Below are 22,252 nucleotides of genomic sequence, written 5' to 3'. Positions count from 1 at the left end.
TCATCAACCGACCACCGCATAACAGCCCGGATAATTATAATGGACATGATTGTGGGAACAGGAGTAAAGCGCTGAAGTCAGCACTTCCTAAATTTGAGAGTTCTATGAGGGCTTGTCAACAGCGATTGAATTCATCTGCATAATTTGTACTGGGTCAGAATGATTTCGCATGTTATTGCGATATAATTTTCTTAGGTTTCTCTTCAATCTACTGAAACAGCAAGAGACAAATAAACCATTGGTAAAGGGACATGTAAAATTTTGCAACTTTTTATGTGTAATGTATGTTGCGCGTTTGTGGAGTAGTAGAATACCTTGTACAGCTCTGTTGGGGAGATGGCGGCAGAGATCATCCGTCAGCCCAGAGAAAACAGCAGAGCGCTGGAACCAGAGACCATCACGCACCAGGTGGCCGCTAGAAGAACAACTGACTGTTTTACACTGATTGCCCAGATAATTGAGACCACTTCTGTAATAGCCGGTATTTCCAGGTTTGGCACGGATAACAGCGGCGACGCTTCGTGGCACGGAAGCGATTAAGCCTTGGTAGGTCGCTGCAAGGAGTTGGCATCACATCTGCACACAAATCACTTACTCCCCTTAAATTCCGGGGAGAGGGCGATGAACTCTGATGCCGCGTTCTGTCACATCCCAGATGTATTCGATTGGTTTCAGATCTGGTGAGTTGGAGGCCGCCAAATCAATTGTGGAACTCGCAACTGTCTTTCTCGGACCAATCCATCTCACTCCTGGCCTTCTGACACGGCGCATTATCTTACTGAAAAATGCCACTGCCATCGGGAAACATTATCGTCGTGAAAGGGAGCACGTGGTCTGCAACCAGTGTTCGATACTCCTTGGCCGTTATGGTGCATTGCACGAGCGCCACTGGACTCATCAATGCCCACTTGAATGTTCTCCAGAGCACAAAGGAGCCGCCGCCAGCTTGTCTCCGTCATGCAGTTCAGGTGCCCAGGTGCTCTTCCCCTGGGAGACGACGGATTCGAGCCCTCCCACCGGAATCATGAAGAAGCTACATCCACATTTATACCTCGCAAGGCCCCCAACGGTGTGTGGCGGAGGGCACTTTACGTGCCATTGTCGTTACCTCCCATTCCTGTTCCACTCGTGTATGATTCGCGGGAAGAACGACTGCAGGAAACCCTCCGTGCGCGCTCGAATCTCTCTAGTTTTACATTCGTGATCTCCTCGGGAGGTATAAGTAGGGGGAAGCAATATATTCGATACCTCATCCAGAAACGCGCCCTCTCGAAACCTGGACAGCAAGCTACACCGCGATGCAGAGCGCCTCTCTTGAAGAGCCTGCCACTTGAGTTTGCTAAACATCTCTGTAAGGCTATCACGCTTACCAAATAACCCTGTGAAGAAACGCGCCGCTCTTTTTTGGATCTTCTCTATCTCCTCTGTCAACCAGCCCTGGTACGAATCCGACACTGATGAGCAATACTCAATTATAGGCCGAACGGGTGTTTGTAGGCCACCTCGTTTGTTGATGGACTACATTTTCTGAAGACTCTTCCAATGAATCTCAGACTTTCACCCGCTTTACCAACAATTAATTTTATATGATCAATCCACTACAAATCGTTACGTACTCATAATCCCAGATAGTTTACAGAAGTAACTGCTACCGGTGATTGTTCCTCTATCATATAATCATACAATAAAGGATCCTTCTTTTTATGTATTCGCAATACATTACATTTGTCTATGTTAAGGGTCAGTTGCCACTCCCTGCACCAAGTGCCTATCCGCTGCAGATCTTCATCCCAGAGTGTCTGGATACGCTGTTTGGGGATTTATCAGACCGTGAAAAGTTCTGCCACTGCGGTAACGTCAAGTATCGATGGACAGGTGTCCATTATAGTTGTAACTGTCGATGTCACGGTGTTAACATTGAGACATGCATGGGGCGTCGGCTGAGGAGGCCCCATCGTTAGGAATATTCGGTGTCCTCTGTGTTCAGACATACTTGTACTCTGCCTAGCATTGAAGTCCAATGTCAGTTCCGCCACCTGTTCTGTTTTATTCGTCTGCCCAGCCTGCCACGTCCGACAACTGCAATTAGGGGTGGACGCCCAACCCGACGACGTCCGGACGTGGTTTAATATTGGTTTCGCCACGTGTTGAAGACATTCAACACAGCACCCCTCGAACTCCCAACAAGTTGTCCAGTTTCCAAAATGCTCTTACCGAGCCTCAGAGCCGGCCCCAGTGGCGGGGCGGTTCTAGGCGCTACAGTCTGGAACCGCACGACCGCTACGATCGCAGGTTCGAATCCTGCCTCGGGTGTGGATGTATGTCATGTCCTTAGGTTAGTTAGGTTTACGTAGTTTTAAGTTCTAGGGGACTGATGACCTCAGAGTCATTTGAACCATTTGAACCGAGCCTCAGAGGTTTTAAAAATGTGCCCTCGGTCAGACTTAGGTAGATCGCCCGCCTTCCCCATTCTACACACAGGCAGCATACATGTACATGTAATACATGCACCATGTTTGTGTCTGACTGGCAGTCATTCCTCGCTAGATGACACTGCCATCACCTGGACGGGCTTGTGTCGACAGTTGGTTGGTGGACATAATGTTCTGGCTGATCATTGTATAAAGGCTCGTAATACCGCTATTTGCTTTCTCTGACAGTCAAAACAAATTGTTCCTCCTCAGCGATTGCTTTCCGAAGTGCTGACGATTGCTTAGTGGTACGGAGGAAATCGTGGAAAGTAGTTCATTTCATCTGTTAGCAGTGAGACGCGAGAATATGAACACTATGTGAATGGATACGAAATGAAGTAAATAACCTAACGAGCTTCATAAGCATTCGTCTTTCTTCAGTATAGCTTCAACCTACGTTTATTGTCATGCAGTCATCGTCATGAAATCTGTCGTTTCAATGGATACATTTAAAACTACTGCAGCTGCACATTCGTCCTCGCTGTTCTGAGCCGTTGCAGCAGTGAACTCCAATTTGACGTTTAGGCTTCAGCAAGTAGCTGCAGTCGTTTACGTATTCCACGCTGACGTAGATCCAGCAGCAAACCTCGTAGTGATTAGCTCTCACGTTAAATTTACTTTAATTTCTATTGTAGGTCCGTCCGGGGCAGAACCCTTCAAAACTCTTTGAAATCCTCGATAAGTTCAGTACTTCAAAAACAGAAAAAAACAGTTACTTTTCAGTTAGGCAAACGCAACATATGCTGCGGCTAATGATGCCTGTCTGGAGATTACAATTTCTGAATGTCCTCTCACTGCCCATGCAGCTCCCTCGCCATTGAGAGACAACTTCGTGGGTCTGTGGGAGGAGTGGTTAGCGTTGGAGAAAAAGCTGAGGCCGGCGAAACCGACGACACGACCGCGGCGCATCTCCTTACGGCGACAGCGACGGCAGCAACTACTTTTAACGCACCTCCGGATAGGAAACTGTCCTTTGACGCATGGGTCTCTCCTTCGGCAGGACGACCAACTTGTGTACAGTTCTGGTAGTGCAAACCTTTTCCTACGCCAAACTGTAACTAAATGCGCTTTATACCAAGCAATTAGGGCCGCAACCCACAGACCAGTTGACCTCTGTTTTAGATGATGAACTGAATGTGTTTCGTGTGTTAAGATTCTATTTTATGACTGATCTCGTCGATAGTGGCTTAGGTAGAAGAATTTTCTTTGTTTCTAAGATGGTTGCTACATCGTTTCATTTCCTGTTGACCCTGAAGACACACTTTCATGTTGCACTATTTTCAGGTTCTGTCTTTACAGTCAATGTATTTTACTCACACACTGCCCTGACTTGTCCCTGTTTTGTTGTTTGTGAACAAATGTGAGGAAGACAACCCCAAGATGGTTGTAGATTCCAATTTTTTAATTTACGTTTTGTTGGTTGCTGCTAGCAATTAATAACCACTGTTGTGTTCTTTTTGTTAAGTGTGGGTGCTGACGAAATAGCAGCTTAGCGCAATATACAAGCCAGTACCATCACAAAAACAGTCATTCAAAGAAACAACTGAGTAAATAAAGCAAACGAATGTTCACTTTAAATTTTGATTTATTCGAAACATTTGCAAATTCATTTCAAACCATTTCTAAAAAGCGTACATTAAAATTTTCTTCATGACAAGGCTACAATCAAGACTGACCCAATTTTTAAGGGCACTTCACATTGTTAGTCACATCAAAAGCAGGGACTTGAGTTTTACTGGGTACGAGAAATTTACAAGCGAATGCCTTCTTCTTCGGTGGTTCAGTAACACAAAAGGACGTTTTAATGGGTCAGACCTTCTTTGGAGTAAATGCTCTTATCTTTGGAGGCCCTGTGACTATGAAGGCTGCCTTAATAGGACACACCTTCCGTTCAGTAAAGGCCCTTTTCTTCGGTGGGCCTGTAACGATAAAGGCTGTTTTGATCGGAAATGGTCCTGTTTTTAAGGGCATTACTTTCATAAGGCCAACACTAAGAGATGCTCTCAAACGACAATATTCTGCAAAGATAGAGGTGGTTGCCAAACATTCCTTATTGGAGGGCTCATCATGTATATCCAACTTCTCATTAGAGGGCTCATCAGGCCATTGTGCAGTACTTTCTGCTGAGTCTGGTGGTGGCTCAGATTCTCTTTCCAACTTCTCGTTATAGGGCTCATCAGGCCATTGTGCAGTACTTTCTACTGAGTCTGGTGTCGGCTCAGAATCTCTTTCCAACTTCTCATTAAAGGGCTCATCAGGCCATTGTGCAGTACTTTCTACTGAGTCTGGTGGCGGCTCAGAAACTCTTTCCAATTTCTCGTTATAGGGCTCATCAGGCCATTGTGCAGTACTTTCTACTGAGTCTGGTCGCGGCTCAGAATGTCTTTCCAACTTCTCGTTATAGGGCTCATCAGGCCATTGTGCAGTACTTTCTACTGAGTCTGGTGGCGGCTCAGAATCTCTTTCCAACTTCTCGTTATAGGCCTCATCAGGCCATTGTGCAGTACTTTCTACTGAGTCTGGTGGCTGCTCAGAAACTCTTTCCAACTTCTCGTTATAGGGCTCATCAGGCCATTGTGCAGTACTTTCTACTGAGTCTGGTGGCGGCTCAGAATCTCTTTCCAACTTCTCGTTATAGGGCTCATCAGGCCATTGTGCAGTACTTTCTACTGAGTCTGGTCGCAGCTCAGAATCTCTTTCCGACTTCTCGTTATAGGGCTCATCAGGCCATTGTGCAGTACTTTCTACTGAGTCTGGTGGCGGCTCAGAATCTCTTTCCAACTTCTCATTATAGGGCTCATTAGGCCATTGTGCAGTACTTTCTACTGAGTCTGGTGGCGGCTCAGAATGTCTTTCCAACTTCTCGTTATAGGGCTCATCAGGCCATTGTGCAGTACTTTCTACTGAGTCTGGTGTCGGCTCAGAATCTCTTTCCAACTTCTCGTTATAGGGCTCATCAGGCCATTGTGCAATACTTTCTACTGAGTCTGGTGGCGGCTCAGAATCTCTTTCCAACTTCTCATTATAGGGCTCATCAGGCCATTGTGCAGTACTTTCTACTGAGTCAGGTGGTGGCTCAGATTCTCTTTCCAACTTCTCGTTATGGGGCTCATCAGGCCACTGTGCAGTACTTTCTACTGAGTCTGGTGGCGGCTCAGAATCTCTTTCCAACTTCTCGTTATAGGGCTCATCAGGCCATTGTGCAGTACTTTCTACTGAGTCTGGTGGCGGCTCAGAATCTCTTTCCAACTTCTCGTTATAGGGCTCATCAGGCCATTGTGCAGTACTTTCTACTGAGTCTGGTGGCGGCTCAGAAACTCTTTCCAACTTCTCGTTATAGGGCTCATCAGGCCATTGTGCAGTACTTTCTACTGAGTCTGGTCGCGGCTCAGAATGTCTTTCCAACTTCTCGTTATACGGCTCATCAGGCCATTGTGCAGTACTTTCTACTGAGTCTGGTGGCGGCTCAGAATCTCTTTCCAACTTCTCGTTATAGGGCTCATCAGGCCATTGTGCAGTACTTTCTACTGAGTCTGGTGGCGGCTCAGAATCTCTTTCCAACTTCTCGTTATAGGGCTCATCAGGCCATTGTGCAGTACTTTCTACTGAGTCTGGTGGCGGCTCAGAAACTCTTTCCAACTTCTCGTTATAGGGCTCATCAGGCCATTGTGCAGTACTTTCTACTGAGTCTGGTCGCGGCTCAGAATGTCTTTCCAACTTCTCGTTATACGGCTCATCAGGCCATTGTGCAGTACTTTCTACTGAGTCTGGTGGCGGCTCAGAATCTCTTTCCAACTTCTCGTTATAGGGCTCATCAGGCCATTGTGCAGTACTTTCTACTGAGTCTGGTGGCTGCTCAGAAACTCTTTCCAACTTCTCGTTATAGGGCTCATCAGGCCATTGTGCAGTACTTTCTACTGAGTCTGGTGGCGGCTCAGAATCTCTTTCCAACTTCTCGTTATAGGGCTCATCAGGCCATTGTGCAGTACTTTCTGCTGAGTCTGGTGGCGGCTCAGAATCTCTTTCCAACTTCTCGTTATAGGGCTCATCAGGCCATTGTGCAGTACTTTCTACTGAGTCTGGTGGCGGCTCAGAATCTCTTTCCAACTTCTCGTTATAGGGCTCATCAGGCCATTGTGCAGTACTTTCTACTGAGTCAGGTGGTGGCTCAGCATAACTCTCTAATTTCTCATCCGCTGGCTCGTCATGCCAGTCTGCAAGAGATGCCACTGAGGGTGCTGGTGGTCTAGCATCCATCTCTAACTGCATATCGGGGGGCTCAGTTAGGGATTCGGCAGTAGTCACAGGTTCTGATGCTGGAGGCACGGCAATTGTCTCGAGCTGATCTGTTTTCTCATCTAGTCTTCTTCTCTGAGCGGGATGGTGTTGGCGAGTCCACTCCTGTTGGCAGAATACAGAAAGCTCGGTAAGAGACATGGAACACAAAATCATATATGTGTATTCAATGTACATAACTAGAATAATTCTGTAACTATCAGTTTGTTGCTTTTAACTGTGGTAGAAGGAGAACAATTTTAAAAATAATTGATGTCTGATTATTAATGTTCGTTTGGCGCAGCTGTAATATGCGGGACCTTTTTGTGTGTACTTATTTGCGTTTAATGTTTCAGTACGAATTTTTCAGTTGCATGTGAGTTCAGGTAATAATGGAGATGACGGCAAACGCGATGCAAAATATAATTCCGATTTACGTGTATATTTAATACTGTTTATCCCAGCAGTTAAAGATGTGTCCACTTTTTATGTAATGGTCATGTATACGTACAAGTTACGGTTATGTGGGCAAGTTCAGTATATTAAATCTATTGACCCTCACAGCTCGCACTTGTTATGGGCCGATACCTGCTTGAATGGTTCACCGGCGTTGCATCTGATTTTGTGGTGTAACTAGCACGGCATTTTTACGAGGGAAACGCTCGTCGTCTTCTGGGACACCACCTAAATCTTCAGTGGCTACTTGGTAATACTGTGACTTTACAAATACCATCCGACACCATACTTGGGAGCCTTTCTACCAGCGGTAACGTTGTTTGTATCGATTGTGGTTGTTCTCGTGAAGCATATGAAATAACTTGGGAGGCACTTGCCCTCTGAAAAGTAGTGCACGCTATTCCAATGAAGTCCAACTATTACAAAGAAGAAGCAGTGGTTTGTGACATACAGTAACGAGACCACCTATTGTTTGGTGGACCCAAACATATTCGAAGGTGACAGCGTGAATCCAATGTGCATTGACAGGATACCGGAAAAGGCAAACTCAAAGGGCGTTTCTCACTTGTAAACGGATATGCACGGAAGTAAATAGAACACAGAAACGACAGAGAAAAATTGCACTTGAAGTGAGTTTTGTAACTCCCTGAGAAAAGACATACTGGTTAGCGCCGCATTAAGTTAAAAGTTCTCGGAAGAGGGAAATTGTTTGTACTGGAAGCAGAGTAACCATCCGCTGAAAAGACTTCCACCACCAACTGTTAGTGATAAGCCTTGGTCTTCGTCAGACTATTCCACCACCAGCTCTAAGTAACAAACATAGGACTTTTAGAGAGGACTGTAAAGATGATAATGATTTACAATGTAAGGGCATTATTATGCTGTTATATCAGTCACTAACAGTTCATCAGGCAAAGCCAATAAACACTAACCGATAATCTAAAACTACTCTCCATCTTCCTCAACTAGTTCTCTTAAAATTTAACTACGTATTATTTGTGCAGGAGAAACCTGAAACATGGAAACCTCAAATTACTACATCTTTACCTAAGCAAGGATTAAATCATTACCCCGAAACAGAGCAAAACAGCTGTATAAGCCACTAAGTGTGCAACAGGAATTCCACTATTAAACGCTGGGCAGAGTGAGCGAATGGGTGGAAAGAGTTTATTGAAGGCCTCTACGAGGGATAGAAATGGATGTTGAGATGATAGACGTAGGGGTCCAGTAATGGCACTTATCAGAGTTTCGACGCACATACGGTCAAATAAATCTATAGACGTCGACTGCATATCTAAATTTCTAAAATCATGAGTGAAAGTGAAAACCAAACGACTTTTCAAGTTCGATTGAAGGATTTTATAGTCTACAAACTACACAAAATTCCGAAGGGTTATAAGAGCGAGAACTACCGAAAAATCGACTGACAAGTATAACACACCGAAGAATGGAAAAGAAAGCTTTGATTGAGGAAAGGTGCTGCGAATACATAGAAAGAAAGATCCCATATCACTTAGCTACATTATAGCAGGTCAGCAACTGGAAGCAGGTAATTCCACAAATTATGTATGAGTACGCATTAGGAGTGATTTAAAATGGAGTGAACATATAAAGTTGATCGTCGGTAAAGCAGATGCTAGACTGAGAGTCATTGGAAGAATCCTAAGGAAATGCAATCCGAAAACAAAGGAAGTAGGTTACAGTAGGCTTGTTCGCCCACTGCTTGAATACTGCTCAGCAGTGTGGGATGCGTACCAGATAGGGTTGATAGAAGAGGTAGAGAAGATCCAATGGAGAGCAGCGTGCTTCGTTACATGATCATTTAGCAATCGCGAAACCGTTACGGAGATGATAGATAAACACCGGTGGAAGATGCTGCAGGAGAGACGCTCAGTAGCTCGGTACGGGCTTTTGTTAAAGTTTCGAGAACATACCTTCACCGAGGAGTCAAGCACTATATTGCTCCCTCCTACTTATATCTCGCGAAGAGACCATGAGGATAAAATCAGAGAGATTAAGAGTCCACATAGAGGCATACCGACAATTCTTCTTTCCACGAACAATACGAGACTGGAATAGAAGGGAGAACCGGTAGAGATACTCAAGGTACGCTCCGCCACACACCGTCAGGTGGCTTGCGGAGTATGGATGTTGATGTAGGAAAAGGCACCAGAGAGGCACCTCTGACGTCGATCATTATTGTAGAAGCAAGACTGCAAAAAGAGTTCCACGATGTAAAATAGTGGAATATGTTTCAGTTTCTCAGTCTTTCGCCCATACTATTCAGTCTGCCCATCAGCGAAATGATGACGAAAGTAAATGAAAGGATCATGTGTGGGTTTAAATTCAGGATGGAAGGATGTCAGTGATAAGATTCAGTGGTGGCACTGCTGTCATCAGTAAAAGTGAAGGGAAATGTTACACTGGGCTGTTATATTGAATCAGAAACAGTGTTGCACAAAGTAGCAATTATACGAGAGACGGTTCCTGAATATAGTATGGCGGTATGCTTCATTTCTTCTTTTGGTGAGCTCAGTGGTAGAGCCATTTGAAAAACTAACTAAATTTCTTAACATTGTTTAGAATCTAGTCGCACAGATAAAGCAATCTTTGTTTGTAAGCTATTGCTAACCTCGTGTGGTGTGATTACTTCTATTTACTTCATTTTGTGAGAAGTTTCCATGGAAGTGTTATGGGTGTCTTAATGAAGAAAGGATTTTTTGCTGCACTGGGTGATATAATTGATCAGTGATTGTCAGATCAGAGCAATTTCTGATCCTGTTATTGTGGGAGGCGTGTTTTTGAACTGTACTGCGTATTCAAGGATCACACATGTAATGTGTTTGCTTTCAGCACGTTCAGCAGTGGAAGTGACGTTTTTATGTACTCCGGTGAAAGTTTTTCATTTGGTGTTTTCAGCCAGAAACCGTTTTGAGGCATCTGACCACAGTTGTCTATACTCAACAGCTAGCTCCTTTATTTGTGTACGACTACTGCAAGCTACACCTATTTGAACCACCTCACCGTCGTGACGCTTTGGAATCAAAGTGACGATTGCTTGATACCACATGAAGTGTCCCGTTAAAAGATATGTCTTTTAGTAAGTTGTGCCATAAATCTCATTTCTGTCCAGTTCGTTTCAGTACCTCCTCAGCAATTATCGAATCTATCCAGTTGTGTAAGGCAGGTAAAAAATGAGCTGACAAAACATATCCCATGTTTCATTACTGCTTCGGGATGCAGAGTATTAGACATTTACGAGAGTCAGCTTCAGATAAGTGCTGTACGCCACTCACCAGATCATCACGTAAAAGCCCAGTGCACTCTCCAGCTGCCGCCTGCGAATGCAGATGTTCGACCCACTGCATCTGTACAAAAAGGAAAGAAAAAAATTTTGTAGTTAACGTATGTACCCACAGGAACACTACAGACTACATCTATAGCTGAAACCATTTAACACCAAAATAAAATAGACTGGAAAGTGCTACAGAATCGATCCTGATGTCGAACCAATTAAATTTGAAGTGAGGAGGGCCCTAGTGTGATGACTGACTTTTCCAGTGCATACAGCTTATTGAGTATGAGTACTTCAAGGCTAGTAAATACAGATGTAGGAATAAATACTTGACATGAAGGTAATTCACCGGTCATATCACATAGTTAAATCGAGAGCTGTGTAAAGTTAAAGAAAGCGGCCATCAGCAATAATCCAAAACTCAGTCGAAGTAAGTATCTTGGTGTTAGTGGGTACAGTGTCGCTATCTCCCACATAGCAATGAAAAAGTAGAGACAAGATCAATAGCGAAGAAAACAGGAAAAGCGACGCTTGGAAATAACCACATTCAGAACAAGGAATGGACAGCTTTATAGGTCAATATAGAAATTTGATTCCTGAACATCTTAAGGCAGAAAAAAGACAGGTTTGAAGACAGCGGAAAGAGATCTTTATATTGTTGTTGTGGTCTTCAGTCCTGAGACTGGTTTGATGCAGCTCTCCATGCTACTCTATCCTGTGCAAGCTTCTTCATCTCCCAGTACCTACTGCAGCCTACGTCCTTCTGAATCTGCTTAGTGTATTCATCTCTTGGTCTCCCTCTACGATTTTTGCCCTCCAAGCTGCCCTCCAGTACTAAATTGGTGATCCCTTGATGCCTCAGAACATGTCCTACCAACCGATCCCTTCTTCTAGTCAATTTGTGCCACAGACTCCTCTTCTCCCCAATTCTATTCATTACTTCCTCATTAGTTATGTGAAGTACCCATCTAATCTTCAGCATTCTTCTGTAGCACCACATTTCGAAAGCTTCTATTCTCTTCTTGTCCAAACTATATATCGTCCATATTTCACTTCCATACATGGCTACACTCCATACAAATACTTTCGAAACGACTTCCTGACACTTAAATCTATACTCGGTGTTAACAAATTTCTCTTCTTCAGAAACGGTTTCCTTGCCATTGCCAGTCTACATTTTATATCCTCTCTACTTCGACCATCATCAGTTATTTTGCTCCTCAAATAGCAGAACTCCTTTACTACTTTAAGTGTCTCATTTTATTATCTTATTCCCTCAGTATCACCCGACTTAATTCGACTACATTCCATTATCCTCGTTTTGCTTTTGTTGATGTTCATCTAAATTTTCGTAAGTGAGTGACGTCCGTTAGTGAGCACATGGTGTGTGTGTGTGTGTGTGTGTGTGTGTGTGTGTGTGTGTGTGTGTGTGCGTGTGTGTGTGTGTGTGTGTGTGTGTGTGCTACTGCTGTGTTGTACGTCGTCAGGAAACGGAGTGGTGCTCACCTTCGGAGCTTTGGTGACCTGCTCCAACTCGACCAGCCGTCGATGCCCCTGCATCGTCTTCCTTCGGCCGAAACAAGGACAGCACGCTGTCCAGTATCTCCTCCAACCCATCTGCAGCAGAGAAGAGCCTGTTCCACAAGCTGCCGAATGGTTTACGGTATAGTAATTGCTGCACTGTGCTGCACAGTAGAATCTTTCCTGTTGTCACCATACTGTGAAATAGATGGCGTGTTCAGCACCGCAAAAAACCAATTTGTGGCAATATCGAGTAGTTCCAAAAGAAGGGAAAGTTTTCAGATAGAGAAATAGTTTTAGCAGTTGTTAAACGGCTCTGGTATTGTCACGTAGAAACCACAGTCAAGTTTTTAAGTTAGGGTGGTCAATGAAGTACTATATTTAGACTTGAAACACGTTAGTTACTGAAACTAGCTCACAGCCAGAACAGAACTGCCTTCCTGAACGAAGATTGCAGATATAGACACTGACGGAGAAAAATCGCAACTTCAAAAAATAATTAACGTAGAATATTGAAATTTATGGAATATATTTGCCTAGGTCACATATTTAAGTGCTCAGTATTGCAACATCTCAGGGTAAATTAAAGTGCAAGGTGGCCATCGCAAATGTGAAATTCTGATACATTAATAATCGGTGTAGCCGCCAGAATGTTGATTGCAAGGATGCAAAGGTGCGTGCGTTGCGCTCTACAGGTGCCGGATGGCTGTTTGTTTGACAGAATTCGGTGCCTATTTCACTTGTTCGGACAACACAGGGACAGTTAATGCTGGTTATAGATGACGTCCCACTGCGACGTAACGCTCTGTTTCGCACATCGACGGCGGTTCTGCAACATAAATTGTTCACCTACCTCGAAACTGCTGCAGATCCGCAAACGTAACTCCTGACTGCAGCTACTTAAGGGGGTAGGACGTCAAACGGGGCGACTTGGATCAGGAGAGGTATCACAGGACATTTTGATTTCTACTGTCTATACTTTTACAAATAAATTCATAAAACTTTGTCAACATCACCAGGAAGGATTCAACATTCACACTCGTTGCAGTGGAAGATCGAAAACATAACAAAATAAATTTTTTTACGTGTGAAATTTCATCATTCTTTCACTTACTAATGGCTGCATTTGTTGCTATAGGTACACTTTTCTTCATACGTTAGAGAGATTCTTCGATTAATTCTGCACAGCATACAAACCATGCTTACAGGTGTATGAAACTCTAGAATTTATTTAATTTATGAAATAACGAATGAGCTGTTTTATTTTAAACTTCATGTTTAGAAAAAAAACATAAATTTTCTAGTTAATTACCTCAATTTTTACCACAGTTTTTAATAGATTTGTAAAATTATAGATTTTTGTACACCTTTGAGTATGGTTTGCATGCTGTGGAAAATTCATCGAAGAATCTCTCTTACTTACGAAGAAAAGTGTACCTATAGCAACAAATGCTGCCATTAGTAAGAGAGAAAAAAGATGAACTTTTACGTGTAAAAAAATTTATTTTGTTATGTTTTCGAACTTCCACTGCTATGAGTGTTTATTCTGAATCTTTCCTGGTCATGCTGACAAAGTTTTATGAATTTATTTGTAAAAGTATAGACAGTGGAAATTAAAATGTCCTGTGACGCTTCTCCTCCTCCAAGTCGGCCCGTTTGACATCCTACCCCCCTTAAGAGATCTCAGGAAAGCAATGTTGAAGAAACTGAGATTTCGTAACTACACGTCGACGGCCGCTATAAGTACAAAAAGCTGAATATAGTCTTGTGAACTCTAAAGAATAAATCGGAAACGGGTTGCTGTTAAAATTTCTAAGTTCAAAGGTCCTTTTAAACTTTCATTAAGATTTTTTTATTGATATTAAGCTCGATCATCAGCCCAATGTGTTCAAATCATTGAAGTTACTGTTCACAGTCCTCGCCACACTCAAACAGTCAGAACTTTTCCTATCCAATTCCTAAATCATTTACGAGAATAACACAGGCAATAAACTGCTATTTACTTTTGCACTCGGCACTCAGTGGTTGTCTTTAAATAAAGTTTTAGCTCGTCATAAATACTCAGTAAAAAAAATTTACTTTGTACCGCCACACTTTTAGTTCAAAGTTTACACACGCGATTTTCTCCAGAACAAAATATCTCTCGACTCTTAAAATTTCACAAATAGTTAATGGTAAACACCAGCTACATTTATCACTGTACCGAAACGCGGAAGTCACAATATCACTTCATTTTGCACATAGTGCGTTCGGACACTTTCAGCATGACCAGCTCCTTCGACAATTAGTCCACCACTCCCTTCTTCTCTCTGCCTCTACAAGCACCTCTATCTCATACGTTAGGTGGCAAACCGTCTCCCTTCTTATTGGCTGTACAGAATTACGGCCAATGAGAGCTGACTTTCAGGGCGCGGCTCGCGCCAAAATCTAGAAAGAACCAACCACTGCTCTCAGCTCATTGACGTCATTAAAATAAACAACTCAAAACTCCCTTGTCAAACAAATGAAATGAAATAAATTTTAAGCTGCACTTAACGTCCAGGAATTTAACTATATAATCGCGAACGTTCTGCCTGTCTCGTACATATCCAAACATGCCTGGACATCCGCCATCCACTAGCACGGGAACCACTGGTGGATTCGCTCCCACGACACAAAGCTGGAACACCTGCAAGTTCCTGTAGAGAATTACAAACTGAAAATTTAATATTGGCGAATGTCCCACATACACTCACACAAGTACTCTCTTTCACACCCGCCCTAACATAAAACATAAATATCTACTTCAAATTCTTAAAGCTATTACTAGAGCAAAATTACGAAAGGTTTTCTAAAATGAGAATTTTCCAAATTTGAATCTAAGCACTGAAGGTGTTCATATCTTTTCAAATAGTCACAGTTAGTGATTTTGAAACATCCCCTTAGAAAAATTAGTGAATTACTATGCTGATAAACCTCTTACGTTATTTGATTTTTAAACAGCTGAGCAGAACTGAACGTACTCAGACACTTCTCTCTTTACTTATTCTCATCAACACTAAAATGTCACACAATATTTTTAGTGCAACGCAATCTGACTTTCAATAGTCCCTACAAAAGAATGGCCCTGACTAACATTAACCTATACCTTTCATGAATCACTTACCTCAAAAAATCTTCGTTACTCGAACTACTGCAATACAGCGAGCGCCAATGCTGCCAACTAAATAAAAGATTCTAACTACTGAAGGCACTGACTACTGATGGGCATGCTTAACAATTGAAAGATTTTGATAGAGAACAAACAATGTATTTACCTTAACAATATTCAAAAGTCATCACACACACACACACACATCATTTCATGAAACATAGTATTACAAATTTACTCTTTCCGGTGGAAACATGTCCAGATCGTCCGCTCTCAAAATTCTGCCCTTTCTCCCCCCACATCCACCACTGCTGGCGGCTCACATCCAACTGCCCAACACTACAATAGCGAATAATTCAACAATACAAACCAGCCACAGGCTGAACACAGCACAGTTAGTGTTTTCATACAGAGCGCTACGTGGCGTTACCAATATAAAAACCTAAATAGCGTACTAACAATTTAGTTTTTTAAATGTCGGATAATTACGTTTTTTTAATGACTTTTTTTTTGTAACTTCCAAATTATGACCGTTATTGACTTCAGATTTTGACAGATTGTTCCTTTACACAACAGAAGGCTATGTACCTAATATGAAGTTTGTCGGACTATTTCTAGACCAGTTATTAATTTTAATAGTTCCAGAGAATGTAACTACACTGTAAGCGCTCTCCGCCACTTTCAGACGCTGCAGTCACGCCTTATGGTCAAGAAGCACGTCTGCAGGACACAGGTCGCACGTTGCAGATGGTATAAGATTCTGACTGCTTACGCTGGAGCCCACATACATTCATACAAGAAAGCTCTAATAGACAAATTGGAGACACAATAGGCCGAGAGAGTGAGTGGGCACTGTATAGCATGTTGGGTTACAACAGCCGTAAGTGAGCGAGCAGCATCATGTTGGAAAACTCCCCCTGGGACACTGTTCACGAATGGCAGCGCAACAGGTCGAAACTACACGTTGACGCACAAATTTTGCAGTAAGGGTGTATGGGATAACCACACGAGTGCTCCTGCTGTGACACGAAATTGCATTCCAAACCGTAGCTCCAGGTGTAGGTCCCGTGTGTCCAGCACGATGACTGGTTGGTCGCTTGCCCTTAACTGGCCTTCTCCTAATCAACACACGGCCATCACCGGCACAGAATCAGAACCGGCTAACACAATGAACACTCTCTTGACACCACTGAAGTCCCAAATGCCGGTGTAAGGGCTGTAAGACGTCGTGGTCTCCTGACCTTCATTGCTTACATATTCCGCCCTCACAATCATATTCTCCACATCAAGACGCTTCATTCAAACCCAAACTCGATAAGATAAAGTCAATGTTGTATGAATTCATGTAAATGATGCGCAAATAACAAGTGCGCACTGGGGTTGAGATACTCGAAGCTGGCATACACACACACACATTCAAGACACAACAGTCACAAAAGCATTTAGGTTGGGAGAGGCAAACACCGCACGTCAGGAGGCTGGTCCCTTCCGAGGTTTTCACAGGGAGCTACCTACATCAGCCGGTGGCCGCCCGTGAAGCGGACAGCGTTTGCCCGAGTGAAAGGAAGAACGACCCCGTGTTCGGATTAAAAGCAAATTCCGCTACACTGTGTGGGAGCGCCCTGCCTACGCATTCTTTACTAACATAGCACACAGTTTCAGAGGTTTTTCGCAAGGAGACAGCAAACGCCAAACACCGATGCTACAGATTTCCGGAATGGTCGTCTTAAACGAAACGACATTCTCCCGTTTTAGAAGAGCCATGCTGATTGGAGGACGATATTCATGACGCCTTGAGCTGAAGGAGAAATGGAAGAGACTGACACGTCTGGCGTGGAGAGGGGCCGTTCCGTTGCCGATCTAGAAGAGAGAAGACGTAACGAGAGCGTGCGCTCTCGTACGTGTACTGAAAAGAGCGAGGAACAAGTCTCTCCTCAGTACTTCACTGGGAGAGCACCTCTGTCGGGAGCGTATTGGAGTGTGACTCTATACTAAGTCCTTGCGATTAAGTGTAGTTCACTGTGTTGGCTGCCACACTTATTGTGCAGTGTGAACAGACAGAGTTATAGTTAAACGCCTGTGAGCGAATTTTTGAATGGCATCGCGGTGGACTTGTTATCTGACCGGTGTACCACGCCAATAGTTGGACTAGGGGCGAATATGAGTCCTTGACCTCATCAAGGCGTAAGGAGAGTTTGATTGGTGAAAGTCAATCCAGATAGAACGAGAGTTATCTTATTTGTCAGCAGCGAGCGGCGCAGAGAGCAGACATTGCAGCTTACGGTATTGTGTGCTGCAGCTCTTGCGAGCCCCGTATTTCCTCCACAACAGTACACTTCACTGCATTTCACATGTGACTGCATCGACTGTACCTAGCAACATTCTAACGGTTGATTATTCAAGTTGAGTAGGCGCGGCTCTCAGCCATTCTGCCAACTCAAATACAATCTTAAACTTTGTATAGAAATCTCATTAGCGAATCCTATCCTTAAGAGGTAGCTTCACATTCCGAAAAGAAACCGGAAATAAGTGCCATTGTGATTTCTCACAATTTTTGCAAAATAAATAATAATATTCGTTAGTTTCATGTTTTTCTTACACTAACTAGCACTACTCCAGTACCCAAGTATCCCACTAGTTACATAAGAAATTATGTGAATTTTTGTCATTTCCTTACAGCGGGCGACTGCAGAAGATATTTATCGCTGAAAGTTTTTCAGGCATTTCTCTTTAGAACGTTAGCAGCGACTGCCTGACTTCTGTAGTAGTGTGGGGGTAGAAATTGTATCTTGCAGGAGCCACAGGGTAAAGGGTACATCTCAGATTAATCCGTTTCGCAGAATGACAGAATAGCACCCACAGACTCACAGGTGTTAGTGGAATGTTCGCAACAGGGAGTCTGGGTCGGAGCTGTTCTTGAAGTAACCGATTTTTAACAGTTCACTGTATCGCTGTGGTGCCAACAGGTGCTCAGATTGTTGCTGCAGATGCAGTGCGATGCGCCAGTGCCACGATGATTTTCCAAATCGGTAGTGCCACGTGACCGTCTGGAGTTCGGTCTACTTGCGACCTCACATTCTAGTGACCACCGCTGCCAGTGCATTGCTACCACGTCTGTCTGCTAAACAGCAGAAGGAACATCCAGTTTCTCGTAGCCCTCTCCCTCGACTTCTTTCAAACTTAGTGAGTTGTCGACAATGGCATCATTGTCACCTTCAACGCATTCTTGACTAACAGCAGCTCACCATGTCCTTTCTCAAAGGTTAACTAACACTCACTCCCGTTACAGAGTGAACACAGAGCAAACCTGAACTGCATCCTCATACTGGCTCTACCAGCGCCACTCTTAGGCGACTGGTGCGAAATCTGAAGAGACATCATCCTTCAGAACTAGCAACACGCCTGCCAACTTTCGTTCATGTCGGACAACATCTTCAAAGTAGTGTGAAATTTTTCCATCAGTATACTGGGTGGTACACTGATACTGACCGGGCCAAATTTGTAATAATAAGCATCAAACGAAAAAACTACAAAGAACGAAACTCGTCTAGCTTGAACGGGGAAACCGGATGGCGCTATGGTTGGCCCGCTAGATGGTGCTGCCATAGGTCAAACGGTTGTCAACTGCGTTTTGTTTGAATAGATACCCCCATTTTTATTACATAATTTGTGTAGCACGTAAAGAAATATGAATGTTTAAGTTGGACCACTTTTTTCGCTTGTGATAGATGGCGCTGTAATTCTCACATACGTATGGCTCACAATTTTAGACCAACAGTTGGTAACACGTAGCTTTTTTAAATTAAAATACAGAAGTACGTTTGAACATTTCATTTCGGTTGTTCCAATGTGATACGTGTACCTTTGTGAACGTATCGTTTCTGACACCGCACGCTGTTACAGATTACCTGTAAATATCACATTAATGCAATAAATGCTCAAAATGATGCCCGTCAACCTCAATGCATTTGGCAATACGTGTAACGACATTCCTCTCAACAGGGAATAATTCGCCTTCCGTAATGTTCGCACATGCATTGAAAATGCACTGACGCATGTTGTCACGCGTTGTCGATGGATCACTATAGCAAATATCCTTCAACTTTCCCCACTGAAAGAAACCCGGGGCCGTCAGATCCAGAGAACGTGCGGGCTTTGACGAATAATCCACCTGTCATGAAATAAGCTGTTCAATACCGCTTCAACCGCAAGTGAGTTATGTGCCGGACATCCATCACGTTACAAGTACATCGCCATTCTGTCATCCAGTGAAACATCTTCTAGTAACATCGTTAGAACATTACGTAGGAAATCAGCATACATTTCACCATTCAGATTGCCATCGATAAAATGGGGGCTAATTATCCTTCCTCCCATAATGCCACAATATACATGAACCCGCCAAGGTCGCTAATGTTCCACTTGTCGCAGGCATCGTGAATTTTCCGCTGCCCAATAGTGCATATTATGCAGTTTACGTTACCGCTGTTGGTGAATGGCGCTTCGTCGCTAAATAGAACGCGTGCAAAAAGTCTGTCATCGTCCCGTAATTTCCCCTTGTGCCCAGTGGCAGTACTGTATACGACGTTCAAAGCCGTCGCCATGCAATCCCTGGTGCATAGAAATATGGTACGGGTGCAACCGACGTTTTTGAGATTACCGATTCTCGCACAATTTGTCTGCTACTGATATGCGTATTACCCGCGACAGCATCTAAAACACCTGCTTGGGAGTCATCATTTGGTTGACGTTTCACATGTGGCTGAACACTCCCTGTTTCCTTAAATAACGTAACTATCCGTTGAACAGTCCGACAACTTCTATAATGTCGTCCAGGATACCGAGCAGCATACATAGCGAACGCCTGTTGGCCATTTTGGTCACAATAGCCATACATCAACACGATATCGACCTTTTCCGCAATTGGTAAACGGTCCATTTTAGCACGGCTACTGCATCACGAAGGAAATACCGTGCGCACTTGCAGAATGTTTTGTGGTACCACGTACTTATACGTTTGTGACTATTGCAGAGCCATCTATCACAAAGCGAAAAAGGTGGTACAACTAAAACATTCATATTTCTTTACGTACTACACGAATATGTAATAATAATGGCGGTTCCTATTTAAAAAACGCAGTTGATATCCGTCTGACCTATGGCAGCGCCATCTAGTGGGCCAACCATAGAGCCATTTGGTTTTCCCCTTCAAGCTAGACGAGTTTCGTTGTTTGTAGTTTTATCGTTTGACGCTTATCTCGTGAAATATTTGGCCCGGTCACTCTCAATGGACCACCCTAAACATCTCAACTTAAAAGATAGATCTTAATACTAGAAGCCATAAACTGATACAGATACATAATGCCAAAAGTCGGTACCAGTATACAAAGGGAAAAATCGAGAAAACTGCCGAGAGGTGGTATCGAAAACAACAGTTCAGCTTCAGCTATATAGCTCGTTCTAGTATTCCGATATAATCACAGAAACCCAAAGGCTATATGAATACGTAAAACCATAAATCGGTGTGGCTACGGAAACGCGGTATCAAAAATTTCACTTCTACATCTACATCTACATCCATCTAAGCGGTATCAAAAATTTCACTTCAACTATATAGCTCAAGTGAAAATTCTGGTTCCAATGTGAGAAACTCAAATCAAAGAAATTAATTATACCTGATATGTCTTTGGTAGCAATGTAACACAGAGGTAAAAAAAACTCGGAAACTTGAACCACAGTATTAAAATAATGACCATGACAAAGACCTCCAATTACGAAATTTAAGAATCGTAAGTTAGGCATAAAATATTCTGTAACAAAAACAATATGTTCTAATTTTGCCATGTAACCGAGACATAGGCTCATGAACAGAAATAAAGTTACGCGGTAGAGAAAAGCCTGCAGGCATATTAAAGTCATGCAGTTTGACAGAAGATTTAAGAAACTGAAAGAAGAGAAAAAACCGAAACAAAATCCCAGCATCTTTTGACGGCCCTATAACAGATTTCACAGCCAAATGAAATCTCTCAATAATATTTGTGTATGCCCCAATCTTATAGTCTTTAAATTCCCAGTTGTCGTTCACAATAGGGTGGCCATAACCTTTCCCGCCCAACACCGTTAAAATGCACACGCATCTAACGCTATAGCAGTTGCTTCTGCGACCTCCGGAAATACATCAAAGGAATCACCACAGCCGCCGACCTTAACTTACGTCTCTCACCTTCTCCTCACCAGAACATGATTCGTCAGTTTTAGCTATCACCTCATGGCCCCTTATAGGTCCACTATATTTAATATACTGACCACGTAGTGCTCAACAGAAAGAAAAGCAACCTATTAGTGTTCGTTCACAAGCACTGCTTTCATGCATACCATGAGCGAGTTGCCCAGGAAGTAATGCACCGCATGTTTTTCTTCGATAAATCTTTATTAAACATAATGCGAATTACACACACGGAAGAATGGTGTTTTATCTAGACACCCTATTTTTCCACGTAAATACCCCCCGTTCTATGGCCTTCCACCAGCGCGAAACAAGGGCGTGTGTGCCCTGTCGGTACTAATCCTTATCCTGGTGGTAAAGCCAGTCCTTCACTGTGTGGATCTCCTCCTCATCGTCCTCAAAATGTCTTCCATGAATGGCATCCTCTAAAGGCCCAAAAAAGTGGAAGTGAGAGGGGAACAGGTCAGGGCTGTAGGGTGAATGGAGTAACATTGTCCAACCCTGTTTTGCGATGTGTTCAGCAGCCCTCATACTTCTGTGGGTCCGAGTGTTATCGTGTTGCAGCAAAGTATCTGCTTGGTTGCTGTGGAGTCGAAGTCACCGGAGACGCGTCTTGAGTTTTTTTTATGTGTTGACTTACGACTCTGAATTAATGGTACACCTCTTGGCATTACATCAATGAGAATTGCACCTTGCCAGTCTCAGAACACTGCTATCACGACCTTGCCAACGGAAGCAGTTGTCTTGAATTTGTTCTTCTGCGGGTTGTGGAAATAGGGCCATTCTCCCGACTGTCGTTTTGTTTCGGGCTCAGAATGGTTGCCTCAGGTTTCATCACCTGTCACAAATCGGGACAAGAACGCCTCCCACTCAGCTTC

At 43.4% G+C, this 22,252-nt stretch overlaps 1 protein-coding gene across 1 annotated transcript; it reads right to left on the bottom strand.

The window, feature by feature from the left end:
- Positions 1–4,280: 4,280 nt before the first annotated feature.
- Positions 4,281–12,057, bottom strand: LOC126295233 (cell surface glycoprotein 1-like). The gene is made up of 3 exons (XM_049987627.1): positions 12,004–12,057; positions 10,499–10,570; positions 4,281–6,872 (listed from the first exon to the last, which is right to left on the bottom strand). The coding sequence occupies exons 1-3, from the start codon at positions 12,055–12,057 to the stop codon at positions 4,281–4,283; spliced, it is 2,718 nt and encodes a 905-aa protein (XP_049843584.1).
- Positions 12,058–22,252: the final 10,195 nt, after the last annotated feature.

This window comes from Schistocerca gregaria, chromosome 1, assembly GCF_023897955.1.
Source record: "Schistocerca gregaria isolate iqSchGreg1 chromosome 1, iqSchGreg1.2, whole genome shotgun sequence".
Lineage (NCBI taxonomy): Eukaryota > Metazoa > Arthropoda > Insecta > Orthoptera > Acrididae > Schistocerca > Schistocerca gregaria.
The sequence above is the reverse complement of the archived record's forward strand: the minus strand, read 5'-3'. Positions and strand labels throughout refer to the sequence as shown.

What these genes read in the sequence shown, in the direction of transcription:
- LOC126295233 (XM_049987627.1), bottom strand. Translation starts at nt 12,057, where the DNA reads ATGCAGGGGCATCGACGGCTGGTCGAGTTGGAGCAGGTCACCAAAGCT. An exon ending in AGGTCACCAAAGCTCCGAAG is followed by an intron (nt 10,571 to 12,003) that starts GTGAGCACCACT and finishes CTTTTTGTACAG; the next exon opens with ATGCAGTGGGTCGAACATCT. An exon ending in GGCTTTTACGTGATGATCTG is followed by an intron (nt 6,873 to 10,498) that starts GTGAGTGGCGTA and finishes TTCTGCCAACAG; the next exon opens with GAGTGGACTCGCCAACACCA.